At 45.8% G+C, this 15,981-nt stretch overlaps 1 protein-coding gene across 1 annotated transcript in view; it reads left to right on the forward strand.

Moving 5' to 3' along the window:
• Window positions 1–15,981, forward strand: part of ABI1 (abl interactor 1) — a 73,068-nt gene that overhangs the window by 53,539 nt on the left and 3,548 nt on the right. Inside the window, exons 6-11 of the mRNA XM_026048785.1 lie at window positions 594–694; window positions 3,965–4,105; window positions 6,144–6,244; window positions 7,395–7,475; window positions 8,901–9,077; window positions 11,752–11,838. Coding sequence (XP_025904570.1) covers window positions 594–694; window positions 3,965–4,105; window positions 6,144–6,244; window positions 7,395–7,475; window positions 8,901–9,077; window positions 11,752–11,838 — 688 coding nt within the window. The remainder of the gene's footprint in view (window positions 1–593; window positions 695–3,964; window positions 4,106–6,143; window positions 6,245–7,394; window positions 7,476–8,900; window positions 9,078–11,751; window positions 11,839–15,981) is intronic.

Genomic DNA, 15,981 nt, shown 5'->3' on the forward strand with positions numbered 1-15,981 from the left:
TAAATATGCTGAACTTGTGTTTTTATTTACAGCATTTACTGTGTGTCAATATATCTGCGATACATTGACATCTGCCTTTACACATAGATACATTAATTTCTCTAACACATGTAGTGCTTTGCTCTGAATTCAGTAGATGCCTTGATCCCCTTCACTTACCTTTTTACTGGAGACTTCCCAGACATCCCAAATGACTCTGCCAGTCAAATAGCTGGGGCAAATGAGAAATTTTTGGCCCGTGCTGACCATACTGTGTTAAAGTTTTATTTAAACTATTAGCTCTCAAGCTGAGATGAATGCAAATGTGGCTTCATTTTACAGAAAAGAGGATGCAGGAGATTTTTTGCATGAACCTGTCAATTGTTTAGCTTCCCAATGTCTGTTGTAAATTAATAGCAATGATAACATTAAGCTCATATTTTGGCTGTTTGTATTTATTCTGTCTTGTGTTATATGTAGGGAAAAACTTACTGTTTGACAGCTGTCTGGGAATTCTCACTTCATATTCTCATGCTTAAAAAAAAAGCCCCACACAGAGTCTGTAATAAAGCTGCTCTGTTATAAAAATAAAATCATGTTTTCCCTCATTTCAGCATGGAAATAACCAGCCTGCAAGAACTGGCACCTTGTCAAGAACAAATCCGCCTACACAAAAACCACCAAGTCCTCCCATGTCAGGCCGGGGAACTCTGGGGTAAGAATGAAGGCTGCCTGTCCAGCTCGTGGGATAGAAAGTTTTAATTGTGCTAATGTTGGTGTTTCTGAAATATGTGAGTGGTTGAGAGCTCTGACTGCCTTTAAGAAATGAACGCAATATCCTTCTTCTATGAATCATTTCAACTGAGTTTTATGATGCCCTTTTTGAAATACCCGCTTTTCATGGGGGAGGGTGCTTACGGTTACGGGTAAATGATGATGCTATTGTTATTTCTGATAATTGGGCGGAAGTCTTTAGCAGTGTAAAAGAAGATCAGTAAGATGGGAAAGACTTTGCTGTTAAATGTTTATCTCGTTTCTTGGCATTGTGTAAAATGGCTGTTGATTCTGTACTTGTTACATTATCTAAGCAACATCGGTGCTATTATGAACACGTTGGCAACACCGATTCCTGCTGGCTTGTGCATTTGAATGAAAATTTTTTGTGCTTAGATGAGGATACGATGCCACTCATGAGTCTCACTGTGACCAGTGGCAAAGGTTCCTACCAAACTGTTTTGGCCCTGTGGGTGGTGAAATCTGCTGAGCTTTGTCTGCCAGCAAGAACTTATCGCTTGGGACTCAAGTATTAACGCTTCAGAAATCCAAAGCTTGTGTTACATGGTTTTATCTATCCCACAGTACAGCACCTTCCCAAAGGCATCCTAAACAGGCCTCTCTGCCTGTCGGGCTTTCCTTTCTGCCGCAGGGGGCTGAGCGGTGGTGTCACCTGCAGGTATTCCGTGTGGGAGAGGAGGGCAGCTGAGCAAACGTGGGATGGCGAGACAGGACAAGATGGGGTTCAAGAGCAACGGAGGAAATCAGGAAAAATTAGGAGCAGCAACCTCCTTTTGTGAAAGATTTAGTGATTTTAATGCAGATTTGCTGCGTTGCTGCTCCAAGATGGCAGTGTTTATTGTGTGTTCCAGAGAGAAATTACCCTAGGGCTTTCCTCAGCATATTTTGTGAAAATTCCCATTGCTCAAGGGCATGCAATCAGTATTCCGCCTGTGTCTCTTCTCCCAGCTGGGGAAGCCGTGTTTATCAGAGCTGGGAGGCTAGGAAGGGCTTTCATGTCCTCTCGGCCAGTCGCTAGTGAGGCAGCAGCACCCAGGGACTGGAGAGCTGCCTCTCTAGTGCGCTCTGCTCACCGAAGCAGAGCTGTTTGGTTGCCTTGGCTGATGCTTGATAAGGATTAATCAGCTGAACGTCATTTCCAGATGAGCCTGACGAGAGGCAGCAGTTGGCTGAGGGGGAGGAATAACGTGGGTTCACAACGGAGATTTCTATCAGCCCTTCTTGTTCAGGAAGTGGAGCTCTTGTCTCGAGCAGCCGCGTTCTGCCAAAGCATGAAATATCACAGGCATGACTGTTTCCCCTAATATATGTGGAAAGAATTGCTAGAAACTGCAAGGTTACTAATCTTCTGCATGTGGTTCAGAAGAAGGCAGTAAGGCTGTAAAATGGGAGCGTGCGTGGTGTGTAACACGGGCCTCGGCGTTGTCGCTCATGCCCCTGAGGCAGGGCCGGGCGCCGGAGGCCTCTGCGCGAGCAGGGAAGCACCGAGACCTGACAGGGTGAGGAGCTCCCGGGAACGGGGCTGGCTTCATCCCGTTGGGAGAGCCTGGAAAGCTTAGGGACAGCTGCTGCAGTGGCAGAGCGGGAATGGCGAGGAAGGGACCTCGGCTGGTGGGAGGCCTCAGCTCCCCGTGGCGGCCGCGGGTGTCCGGGGAGCCCAGGGAGAGCGGCGGCCGCTCCTCCCTGCAGGGCCGGCAGGGAAGCTGGGGCACGGGCCGGCCTCGAGCCCTGGCAAGAGACGACCAGGCCCTTAGCAAGCTCCCAAACGGCAGAGAAGTCCCGCAGGGAAGATGGGAGGGAGAAGGCAGGAGGCATGGCTGGGCTTGATGTCGTCGCGGACGACTTTGGAGACAGCGTGTTTAAAATGGAAGTCATAATAAACAGCGCTGCAGAGATGAGTGGCTACATTTGCTATTGCCACTGTATTCCAAAATAGCACACTTAATATTAAAACACTAATTTACAAGGCTATTTCTGTCGGCAGCATGTTTATAATCTTCCATGCTTATCATTTCATTTGGCAGCATTTAGAGCTATATCTCTTGCAATTGGAACACAAAATTTCTTTATTTTTCCCATGACAGATCTCTTTTGGCAGAGCCATAGGTGGTGGCAGCCTGCATATTAAAATCATCTGGAGTTCTCTGTATAGGCAAACTAATTTACAAACACCATAGAACATGCAAACAATTATGGTGTTTCTCTTTTTCCCCTTAAGAAAGACTTTAATAATAAAGTGCTGCCATTAAAATTTATTACTGTTGCATCTATTGTAAAGGTTGGATCAATCAGTTTGAATACTGTGAAGCAATATAACTTACCAAGTGAGTTACAGCCAATAATTGAACGGATGATTAATGCTGGTGCTTTTGGATTTTTTCGCTCAGCTGGTCCCTTGCCAAATTCCATGTCTTGCAGGAGATCTCCTAGTTACTAGCGGGGCTGAAGAGCTCTGCAGTTCAGCACAGTAAATGCACTGTTCTTAAAGCAGTGATGAGGCTGGTAAATAGATCTCGAAAGATCGGGGCTGTGCTTCAGGCTCGGAGCCGTCTGCTCGGTGACCTTGGGAGAGTTTGTGCCCTTCTCTTTCTCAGTCTGTAAAATGGAGCCAGCGAGGCCTTGCTGCGAAGCACTCGCGAGGTCTGCTGAAGTGATAGGAGTTTGCTTGATTACAGTGTAAAAAGCCCAGACCAGAAAGAGCGCTGGTGACTGCAGGTGTGATTGTCCTGTGCGTCTTTCAGCCATCCCCCTGTGCCATGGAGCTGTAGCCCCTAAGCAAAGCGGGCTTTTAGGTCAGTGCAGTGTCTGGAGGGAAGGGGGAAAGGAGGAATTTGTTACCGTAGACAACTGTGAACACGCAGTGTACTGAAAGGTAACCCCAGCATGTTATGCATGTGTAACTTGTTCAGAGAAGAGATTTTTGGTGGGTTTTTTTTTTCACTCAGTGTGTGCACCATACAAAGCCAGGCTGTATGGATCTTCTATATAAAAGCATTTCAGAGAGTGGGATGGGAGATCCTCCCACTCCCTGCATTAAGTGGAGTTTGTTTAATACATACTAGCATGGGTCACTGGGCAGTGGTCTTTGATGAAAACTTAAAAAAACGAATGGTTTCACTATTTTATGCATTTATCTATTTGATCCGCTGATCCTTTATCTCTCTGTCTTCAAACCCTTTTTCTTTGACAGACGAAATACTCCTTACAAAACCTTGGAGCCTGTCAAGCCGCCAACGGTCCCCAATGACTACATGACCAGTCCTGCCAGGCTGGGCAGTCAGCACAGCCCGGGAAGGACGGCGTCCCTGAACCAGAGACCGAGAACACACAGGTAGAGAGAGCCGCTTCTCGCTGTAGCTCTTCCTGGAGACCTCATTCTCTGCAGGAGAAGACCTCCTTCTCTGGAGGTCTTCAAAACCCACCTGGATGCCACCCTGTGCCACATGCTCTGGGTATTCCTGCTTGAGCAGGAAGGTTGGACTAAATGATCTCTAGAGGTTCCTTCCAACCTCAACCATCCTGTGATTCTGTGATTCCCTCTCTAGCAGCTGAGGCTCCCTAAAATCATGGAGAGACTTTCAAGCTTTGCATCTGTTTGGCTTTTTGTTAAAAGGCAAAAGATAGGTTGTTCCACCACTCTGCATTAACAAAATTTAATTGTATTGTTTGACTTTTCTACCATACAGAAACACACTTAAACTCTGTAGAAGCCACATTATATCTAACAACATACTCCCATATAAACACACCTGATGTCATATAACTATTTGATTCTGTTCTATACTATTTGTTTCCGAATAATAGATAAAAATTCAAAAAAATGCAGTTGCAAGGTAGAAATGGATCCTAAAGATTTAAAAGCTGTATTATTAATTTTAGCTGAAAATACTCTTAGACTTTATAGAATGTTTGTTTATTGTTCTTAATACCACTAATTGCAAGGATAAATTTTGCTTGATTTAAAATACTGTAATTAAGGCAGTGTGTTGAAAGAGCTGATTGCTTTATTTTGGCTACAATGCTTTAATTGGTATTAAGGATTTCACTAGAAAGTGAAATTCATCCACTAATTCTTATATATGTTCAAGGAGAACAGGTTTGGGGGGTATGTATGGCTTTTCTCACTTTCTCCCACCCCCTTTTTTAATATAAATTACTGCTGGGGATGCAAAATTAATGTCTTTTCGGATAGAGTCTTCACAAAATACTCTCAGAGTGAAATAACTGCTAAATCTTGGTGCATTGGAGGCAGGAGATCTGTTTAGCCGGCTACTTTAAATGCTCCCTGCTCTCCTCTCACAAGCTCTTCTTTTATGTACACTGCAGTTACAAATTCGGCTGCAACCATGGTGACAAGATCAAGGTCTTCAGCAGACAGAGCACTAATTTTGAAGGAATTATCTTGGCTTCCATTTCAGATCTCTGATTTCCTTTTTGAACAATTTTTTTTTTTTTTTAGATATATTTGAATGCTTTGCTTTTGAATTTTTGACAGTACTGATACCTATCTGCCCAGAAATGGTAAATAAACTATAACACCACCAAGTCCTCTTTAATTAGCACAGCTGACTGAAAGTGGTGTTTTTAGCTTCAGAGCATCTAGGCTGTTCCTTTTGTTGTTAGTTTAGTCTGTGTAAGTTTGAGTCTTGTTTTAAGAGATAATTTTGGACAAGGGCAGATTCACTCTGCCTCCTGAATCTTGTTCAGCCCCTTCAGTGGAAGGAGATGTAATGGCCTGCAGGAGACATGCACAGGAATGTTATCCAGTGGCTTCTTCCTAAAGTCCTCTGCAAAAACCCCTATTGTCAGCCACCAACGCGGGGATCTTATGATGGCCGGTGGACATTTTGCTAGCTGGCTGTCCTATTTCTTTTCATACCATCTTAGAAACAAACTTTTGTTGTTTGTAGAAAATTGGGGGCTTATACTCAATCAAAGTTTTTTTCATAACCATTGCCACATTACTTAGTGTTTGTTATTAGGAAGTTTTCATTCTAAACTTCCATTTCAAGTAAAGAAAAGCTTCCTTTAGCCTACAGCATATATCATTTAAAGAAATTCTTACAGTTAGGCAAGAACCTTTCTGTCCCAATCAGGGCAAGGTCTAGAGTGACTCTGACAGTTGCTACTTCATTGCCTAGAACTCAGTGGTTACTTATTTTTAAAGCATTTCATTAGGCATTTCATGCACAGGTAATGTTTATCGGTTTAGCTAATTCCATTTATTAGGAGTACAATCCCTCCTTGCTCCATTAGCTGCATGGGCCTGTAGGCCGAGGCAGGGCCGCTTTGTGGTGGGTTTTTCAGCCCGGGAGCGGGGCTGCCAGGGCTCTGCGGGCGCTGACGAGCTCTGCGTTTTGCCTCCGCAGCGGGAGCAGCGGGGGAAGCGGCAGCCGAGAGAACAGTGGCAGCAGCAGTATTGGCATTCCCATTGCCGTGCCTACGCCGTCGCCGCCCACCATCGGACCAGGTACGCGCGATTCCGCCCGCTGCCTTGCACGCGATTCCAGGTGCTCGTGTTTGCAGCGGGGTTTGGGCTCAGTAAATGCACCCAAGCACAGGCCTATTCAGGGAATCTCTTATAGGAGCGCTGAGGGGCACCTGAAGTTTTAATTTCCTTAGAAGAATTACTTGCAGAACAATTACTCGTGGAATAGTCGATGATTAAAACACCCCTGTTCTGGTTTTTACAAGATAATCAAGAGCAAGGGGAGGGGATAGAAGGAGAGGGGTTTATACTTTTAAAAAACAAGTGCCTTTTTTAAAGGCTTGTTGACCAGTAGGCATTTCTGGATGCCCTGAGAAGCAGCAGCAACTCCTCTGTATGTATCTGATGAAAAAATGTCTTCTGAAAAAGCCCACCACCTTTACCATCTGCCAGTGATTGTATGTACGTGTTCTCTTTTTAATTAAACACAAATCTTCGCCTCAAATAAAAGACAGAGGTGATGAGAAGATTGTCTAGGAATTCAGGTTTATCCACCAGCGTTGCTTATGCCATGATCAGACTCTGAAATTGCTAAGTTGTGAGAGAAATCATTGAGAGAGGTAGCTGAAAATAAGTGTGCATGTAGCCTGGCACTAAAAACACGTGATGCAGGTTCTCACAGCATACAAAGTGTATTCCCTTCTCTTTAAGAATGATGAATAGTGGGAATGTGTAAAATCTTTCATTATTTTAAGCCAGCAGGATCATTATCTTGATACTAAGCCAACACAATAACCATCATTCATAAGCACATGAAGCTGATTTCCACAAGAAAATAGTGGAGTTTTGGTGTTATGTAATTTTGCTATTGCACCTGTTCCTCAGTTCCCTGTTCCTCAGTTAACAAGTCCTCGCTTTCTTACACACATGTAGGCTTTCCTTTCTCTTTCCCAGGTGTTTCTGATTCTGCAGTGGTACAAATAGGCATGAAATCTTACTTTCTTCTGGCATCCCATTAAAATCTGTGGAAATAAAGATCTGCAGGTACAGAACCCTGTGTAGGGTCAGGGCCTGAGTTTGTATCAATTGACTAAAGTTGAAATTTTATTTGGGAAGCCTCTCAAGTGGCAGTGCTTTCTTATCTGCATTTCAAAAATGATGCCCTAATCAGGAATAAAAACTATTTTATTAGCACCCATTTCTGTTCCTCCTCCTCCTGGAGCACCGCCAGCACCACCACTGCCTCCACCTCTCCCGATGGGCAGTCTGATAGGTGAGACTCGTGGCAACACTGAAGTGATTGCAGTCACGCTGCATAATCAATAATCAATTCCTCCTAATGGACTTAGTGAAGCCGTTTGTCGTTCCTAGAGGGGTCCCTATGATTTAGTGCAAAGATTGTTACTGGGTTGTTACTGGTTGTGGGTGTGTCTGTTTTAACAAATCTAATCTCCACTAACTCCCTGTGGACAAAGCCTCCGAAGGCCCCTCCTGGGGGAATGTGACTGCAAAGAGGCCGTCACGGCTGCTTGGGAAGGATGCTGTAGTGCTGCAGGTGGAAGCCAAGCGGCAATGCTCGAGGATACAAGAAGTGACCATCCTTGAAGAACGACTTCAAGGTTTACATAGTGAGAGGAAGGGATTTAAGAGGAGTAAGTTTAAAAGCAGATTAAAACACCCAACGTAGAAAGCATCCTTTCCAACCATGGGCTGCTGACTAAATGCACTGCTCTCGTTAGGAAACCAACTTTGGAGGCTTTGACCCACGTAACCCTTTGCACTTTCTCTCACTGCAGTGAGAGTGGCTTTGGAAAGCCTTTCAAGACTGCACACTCCTGGTCACACACTATTTGCACATGTATACATATATATATATGTATATATTTTTATTTATGTGTGTGTAGATATATCTAGCTACATATCTAGATATATCACAGAACCTTCTATTGCAAAATCATTTTTGCGTTTAATTGTGCATTAATCTGTGTGGCCTCTAAGCATGAGAATCATTAGTTTACAAAGTGGTTTTTTTCCTCTCTCTCTCAGAAGAATGCAAAATAGACAACTTATATGTTTTATTAACCTTGCGTTTTGTACAGCAAGTATGAGAAAGGTAAAAATCGACGTTGGTCTTGAAGGATAAGTGATGTCTTTCTGTCTGCTTGCATCAGTGATTGTGTTTTCTTTGTGCAAATTGCACAAATATGAAAAAAACGACCAGCGAATATGACGAGCAGACCTGGCGAGTCTGAAGCTCGTGTTGTTTGTTTTGTGTTCTTGCTAGAGTATCTTTTTGTATCAGATGGGAAAGAAGTTCTCGTTCCCAATGGGAAACATTTGCTTTGAGCAGAATACGGAATTTGTTGTGTGCTCTCCAATAAAGGGTGTTGCATGTAGAGTAAATGAGAGATGCTTATTGGAAGCTGATGCAATTTTCCAGCCCATCGAAATAGTTTCCAGCATTTCTCAAATGCCCTTTATATGAATGTTGTTTTATGTCCTGTATGTTTTTTCTCGTTATTGATTATACCAGGTATGCTTGGTTTCCATTAATCTCCTGTTACTGGACGCAAATTACTGGAGATCTGTAATCAAATATTTCCCATGTTCTGGGGCTTTTTTTTTTATTTCTGCATTCTGTCTCATGTAATACTCTGCTTAAGTCTTCCCCTTGATTCCTCTGGCTAATGCTTTTCAGCTGCTCCGGGCTCAGCTCCTGGTTCCCAGTATGGCACAATGACCAGGCAAATCTCGCGGCACAACTCTACCACTTCTTCAGCATCTTCTGGTGGATACAGACGGAATCCTTCTGTGACTGCCCCATTCTCTGCTCAACCTCATGTTAATGGCGGGCCTCTTTACTCTCAAAATTCAAGTAAGCTTCTGAGCTCTGAAATCTCCAACTGTTTTGAGCAAAATGATTGTAAAAGCATGCATGGCGTTTCAATTCGTTTATGAAGAGTATCAATCAGATGAATGCGTTCTTTCCTAAAATATAAGGAAAAACAAACAAAAAACCCCTCTATGTAAGTTGCACAGTGATTGCACTGTGTGCAATTATTCTGTTTTCCCTATAAAGTTGTTTGATGTTACTCATGATAGGAAATTATGATTGCCTACCTAATTATAGGTATATTATACTTAGCATTTCAGGTGTGCTTGGAGAACATAATCTAAAGCCTTTTTTTTTTCACAGGAGACCTAGTATGGTTGCAATACATTCCCTCCCCTCCTGGCCTAGTGGCCAGAACAGGCTGCCAGAGGAGAGGACAACCCTAACAAACCTTTCCCATCATACAACTCGTTCCTGTCTCTGTCTCATTCCAAAATCTTTTCCTGAGTTCCGAGATTCGACTTTGTTCTCCATTTTGTGTGACTGATAAAGGAAGGGGCAGAACAGTTCAGTTCCTTCTCGTTAGCAAACCCCACTCCTCTCTGCTCCCACACTGGTATCGTAGCTGGTGGGACGGGATGCAGTGGATGAGTTAATTGTAGCCAACAGCATCCTACGTAGCCAGCAAGACAGCAAAGAGCTTCACTGCAGAAGGATCTGAAAAATGGGATCTCCTCGAGTGTTGGTGGAGAGCAGTGTTGAAATCAGGAAATTTCTTCCCATTTTTTTCCCATAAATTTTACGAGCAGATACATGAAGTACTGATAGTGCTGTAATGGGTTTAGGTGATGTTCTTCAGTGTGTCAGCTCTTAAACTTCTGAGAGTGATATTTCTTAAAAAAGAAATGTTGCCCTGCGAGATGCACATCACTTTGGATCTGTGTTGGCTGTTCTGTACTTACTTTTAAGGGAAAAAACGCATGTAAAACATTTGAGACACTGAAGTGAGTGCTTTTTGTTTTCTCACTGGTCTAGAAGAATTACTTCTGCCAGAAAAGCAAAAAAAAAAAAAAAAAAAAAAAAAGCAAAACACATTTCCATGCAGACACAACCCCTGTCTGTTTTTTTCCAACACTTTTCTTTCCTGTCACTCTCTCACCTATACTGGCTCTTCATTTTTCTCCACATTCGCTGTCCACAAAGTTAATCCCTCGTAACAACACGAACGCCTTCCTGTTCAAGCAGCTCTGTTCTGTTCAGTAAAATGGCCCTGATTTCTAGAAATAGTTCGGTTGCCCTGAGTGCTGGGCACGTGACTCTTGCTGAACATCTACATTTTTTTCAAAGCAATTTTTTGCTCAAATGCAGGTGCTATTCCTTAATCTAGTCTTTCTGGTGTTTTCAAAATACTGGTTGTTGGGATATTTTTAAACAGTATTTTGATGGGGTTTTCTACTTTAAACTGTTTTCTTCCATAACTGGCTTTTTCAGTGCTGTCTCCACATTAAATCTAGATTCTGTGTTACCTTAAGATTTTACCTCTCATGCTAACAAATATTCTATTTTTTCTTAGATGTTTACTTCAGTTTTGTGACAAACTTATTTATTTGTCGTCCTTTATTTGATAGTTTCTGCCATAAAGTTGATGTAATTATTGTTTTGTAATGAACTAAGTGTTACATTTTTTTCATCCAACATTAATCTTAGTTATAGCTTTTTTTAAAAAAATTGTTGCTTATTTTAGAATTGTAGAACCTCTTTCAAATTTGCTTCCAACTGAATTGCATGCTGAATTCCCACCTTCACAGGAGTTTGTCCATTTCAATTCGAGAGAAATGGCCCTGAGAAGGGGACTGGTGCAGCCAGTGAGTTGCTGTCTTAGCGTGTTTCTCCTCTGTGGGAGATCTGAGGCCCGGATGGAGGCTCTGGCTGCCCTGCCCGGCTACCACAGGCCTGTAGAGAGGAGCTGTGAGCATCTCGACTGCGAAGCAGCCACCCGAGTGCCCCGTGTCTGCATCTCCCTGTGCCCCGAGATGTAGACGGCACTGAGGGGACGTGCGAGGGAGCGCAGCCTCTGTCCTCTCCTTGGTTTGCCAAGTGCCTCCCAGCACAGATGATGTAGTAATTCAGAGCTCCCTTCTGCTCTAAGCCCATGTGTTTTCACACCAAGGAGCAGCAAGCTCTGTGCTCTGTGTGAAGCAAGAAGCCAGGGCACCCTGCTGCAGCAGAGCAGCGTGCGGCAGGTCCTCCCCTTGGGGAGATCCCGTGCGGCTCCCGGCTCGCCTGCCGTTCCCGCCATGGAGCGGCCACTTCCCTGCCCACACCGCAGCTCCTGGTGGGCCGCGCTCCTCTGGAAGGTGACGTCCCCTCCTGGCAGCCCGCGCTTTGCAGGGAGCTCCTGCAGCTGGTGCAGGCCCTGCTCGGCAGGACCGTGCGAGGCCTCAGCGCTGTGCACGCTGGCGTCGTGCAGACGGGGCGCGCGCCCTCCACGCGTCCCGCACACAGGGCTGTGCTGTGGCCCCGCACCGGCCAAGCAGGAATTCAGCTGGGTTGGAAACAAGCTTGAAGCAGGTTCTCCGCGTGTGTGCCTTGCTGTTGTTCTTTACAGACTTCGTTTTGTGGTCCTCGTTACTGACGGCTGCTTTTGTTTGTTCCCCTTTTTTTTTCCCCCCTTGTCCGTTTGACTTCCCCGATACGGTGTGCGTGTCGCTACCAGTTTCCATTGCTCCCCCCCCTCCCCCTATGCCTCAGTTGACTCCACAGATACCTCTCACAGGCTTCGTGGCCAGGGTGCAGGAAAACAGTAAGTCTGGACAAGCTGAGCTGTTAAAGGGTAGAGCCTCCTCTCTTCTAGCATGCATGGCTGCCAAGTCAGACTCTGTTTCGTTTCCTTCTCTGGAAGCTAATACCATCTTGCATTCTAGTGCCAATATGCTGCTGGAGCTGAAGGGCACATCTGCAGTACTTGATAACGCGTGCATGATTATTACTGACCCATTTAAGCTCTGAACTCCAAATTTATTATAGAAATGCAGGGTGAACTATGTGGCATCTGCTTGATGTGGATATAAAAATGTATCTTAATTAAAGTATTAATTTCATGTTGATTCATCCTTCCTGAGGCTTTCTCACCAGAGGTAATTGATTACTTTTTACTAGAAAGGCTTCTGCAGACTGCTGAACTATGTGCTCTATATACATCGACTCTCATACTGTAGTAGTTTTTAGAAAGCTGTACAGTCAAGCAGTTGCAAAGTGCAGGTCTGTCATCTAATGCCATTAAAAAGATACTTCTTTTTAATACTTGGCAGATACTTCTCTCCTCAGCCTTTCATCACCTGTTCCCTTTCTGTGTTTTCTGGGCAGCTTTCCTTCCTGAGCTCCACCCAGCTCAGGTGCTGAGCGGTGCTCCTGACGTGGGGACACCTTTGCTCCAGGGCCTACCTTGTAGTTCTGCAAGCAGCAGAATGGCTGTAAAGTAGCTGCTCTCTGAAATGAGTATAAAACATCATTAAAGTGCTTGGGGACCGCAGCAAAGCGTGCTGAGTGTCAGGGGCTGCTGCTGTGCCCCAGTGCTCCAACATGCGTTTATGGGTTATTACAGAGGGAGCCACACACCTAGCAGAAGTGAGGGTGACAGGACATCTTTGCTCACGGATAACCTTGAGCCAGTTGATGCCTGTTGCTGAATTGTTCTAAGAATTGTCCCCATGGAGCGAGGACAGCACTTGGGAGAGCAGAGGGCAAGCGGACACACTGCCATGTGTATGTGTAGCAGTAAAGTTAACGCTGGCTTGTGAATGAGGCTCTGGCAGCAGCAGCTGAAGCTTGATATCCAGTCTAGGAAATTTTATTTTTTTCTTTTATTAATAGTCCCCTGGCTTTGAAAGTTACATAATGAGCTTGGCTTTGAGCCGCTACTGCCTCGTTTTGGAAGTGGGAGTGCAGGGAGCTGTCTACACATATACGCAGCAAACTTGGCTTTAGAGGCCACTCCTGGGTTTTGGCACAGTGAGCTAGACCTTCGTCTGCCTTATCTTCTGAAAAAAAGCCTACAGGCAAGCGGGGTTAGGGAGATGAGTGGGTAGACTTGTCTTTTATGGGAAAATATATTTCTTATCACAAAAATCTGTGCAAAGATTGCAGAGTTTGGGAAGCAGAATCCTCTGCTCCGTGGAGCTTTGGAGGGCTGTGGCCAAGGGCTTGCACTGTGCAAGGCCAGATCTTTCCTGCGCCCTGTGCCCTGCCTGGGGGTGTCTCCTTCAAAGGGGTTTTCCACAGCGTGTCTATTGCTTGGAGACAGCTGGGCATGGACCATTGCACCCAGTCCTTTCCAAAAGGATTCTTCTGTCTCCATCTAAAGAGCAGTGCTATGAGCAAGAGAAGACGTCTGAGCTGCTAAATTGGGAGCAATATAAATACTAAAAAAGGGAAAATGCTCGCTTTACCCTTATTCATTTAGTGTGACTTTCTGTATGTTTTTTTTTTTCCCTAGGAAAGCTAATGCTTTTCTAGAGTTTGCCTGCTTTAAGTTCAGAACAAGGAACTGTCTAGGTTAAAATCCCAGAAGTGGCGATATTTTCTGGTGGTGGTGGGGGAAGCACCTGTCTGATTTTCTGTTTCATTCTCTCCTCTCGTATAAATGTGCAGCTGAATTTGTTTTAAACGTTTCCCTTAAAAACCTGCAGCTTTTGTACTGCATCTCAGTCAGGATATATGTCGGTGCTTTCACACTCGCATTTCCTACCCTCCCTTGTTTTTTTTTTTTTAATTTTTAATAGTAATATTTTTTTCAAATGAACAACTTCATTGTTAACTCCAGCCTTTAGCATTTATTAAGGTAAGGATTTCTTAAGTATCTCAAAGGATTTCTTTTTCAGTATGATTTTTTTTATGAATGTAGATGAAATTTAAGGGGAGAAATACGTTTTGCGAAAGATCTGCCAAAAGCGCTGCCCAAAACCAGTCCACTGTTCGTAAACAGCCTTATTTGTGTGTCCTGTGCCTGTGGTGGATTAATGACTCCTGCCCGCGAGTGCTGTTCAGTAGCACGGGCAGAGCGTCGCGTTCAGCTGGCCCGAGGCTTCAATCGTTAGTCTGTCTCCGAGGGGCATAAGTGAGCTTCTGTGCAGGGAGGCCCTGCTCGTGCCGCCGAGTTGTGGGGATGCAGCTCAGCTGGGCACGGGGAGAGGAGCGGGGAGCCTTAGGTGGAAAACGGCGCCGGCAGCTTGAGGTGCCGGGTGAGCTGAGGTGGGCACGGCGCAGGCAGTGGCAGCCGGGCTCTCCTTGTGCCTCGCTGCTCGAGCTCGGCTCCTCCTGAGGGACCTGGGGCTGAGGGCGCTCTGAGGCCACTTACTGCTGGAGCGGCGACCAGGCAAACTCATGGAGAGTACTAAGGCAAACAGAAGGGCTACTCTTGATTTCCAGTGCCACCAGCAGTAGCTAAAACTTCCCTCACTGCCCTTTTGTTCTTTCCTTGCTCTTAGCTTAGCTGTCTTTGCAAAATCGGAGCACTGTTTGCCGCTAAACGCAAGTGCCCGTAGCTGAGCAGAGCCCCCCGAGCAGCTTGAGCAGAGCCCCCCGAGCAGCTCTGTGCTCCGCTAAGCACCGCGGCTCAGGGCGCAGCTGCGGTGCGGGCTCAGAAGGTGGCATTTCTGTGGCTGTCAGGGCTGAAACAACCCCTGCAACTTGCACAGATGATGAAAATGAAACCTACCCTGCGTGGGCTGAGAGCACTTACGGTTTGGAACAAATTTCCAGCTGATTGTGCCTTCTAATCAAATTCTCCCCAGGGTCACAGTTTTCAACCTTTGCACATTTTCAATTTGCAGACTCCCCAGTCCTTTGTAATTAAATCTGTGTCCCCCTATAGCAAAGCTGAGCGTAGCAGCCTTTCGGTAACTCCTGGCTTCGTAGCTGCTAGACTCCTTGTGTGGGGCCTTGGAAGCCATGGATGTGAGGACAGGCGGAGTGGCTCCCGTTTCAGCTCCCTCTCTGCTCTGCCGCCAGCTGCTCTGGATGTTAGCGAAAACTAATTTGATAAACTTATTTGAGGAGTGATTTGCACCACAATGCCTTTTTCTTTCCCTCTTTACCAAAGCAACTTGTAATTGTGCTGGCTGGAGGATCTCAGGGCAGGGACTTCACTTTTTGGATTATATGCTTAATTCCTTTAGCGTTTTTCCCCACTCAAGAGCAGCAGCTGCCTGTTGTAGCTTGCCATTCATTAGGTAAATCCTGGATGTGTGCACACACAAGCTCTTCTGCAAGATAAGGACCTGTACAAAGCTTTTTCTCTGCAGATGGATTATTTTGCTTCCTCTTACCTGTTAGATCTCGAGCACCTGTCTCTCCCTCGCCTTCTTTATCTACATCACGTCCTTTCGCCCCTTTAGAGCTAGCTGTCAGAATAAATCTAATGAGGCAGTGTTCAGAAAAAAATAGAAGCATCTAAACAAAGTACTTGCTTACAAATGAGCCCTATTGCTGCCGATGCGAGGGTGCCGCTCGGCTCCCTCCTCACTTGTGCCTCAGCTCCTCTCAGCGCCTCAACTCCCCTCAGCACCTCAGCTCCCTTCAGCGCCTCAGCTCCCCTCAGCGCTCAGCTCCTCTCAGGGCTGCGACTCCTCCACACTGCAGCTCCTCTCAGCACCTCAGCGCTGCGGCTCTCCCCAGGGCCATGACTCCCCCCCGCANAGCTCCTCTCAGGGCTGCGACTCCTCCACACTGCAGCTCCTCTCAGCACCTCAGCGCTGCGGCTCTCCCCAGGGCCATGACTCCCCCCCGCATCATGGTTCCCTCAGTGCTGTGGCTCCTCTCAGTGCCTCAGCTCCCCCCAGCGCTGTGGTTCACCCTGTGCCATAGCTCCCCTCAGTGCCACGGCTCCCCCCAGCGCCTCAGCTCCCCCCAGCGCCGCGGCTCCCCTCAGTGCCACGGCTCCCCTCAG

Source organism: Nothoprocta perdicaria, unplaced genomic scaffold (assembly GCF_003342845.1).
Source record: "Nothoprocta perdicaria isolate Ctin4 unplaced genomic scaffold, notPer1 scaffold_57, whole genome shotgun sequence".
Classification (NCBI taxonomy): Eukaryota; Metazoa; Chordata; class Aves; order Tinamiformes; family Tinamidae; genus Nothoprocta; species Nothoprocta perdicaria.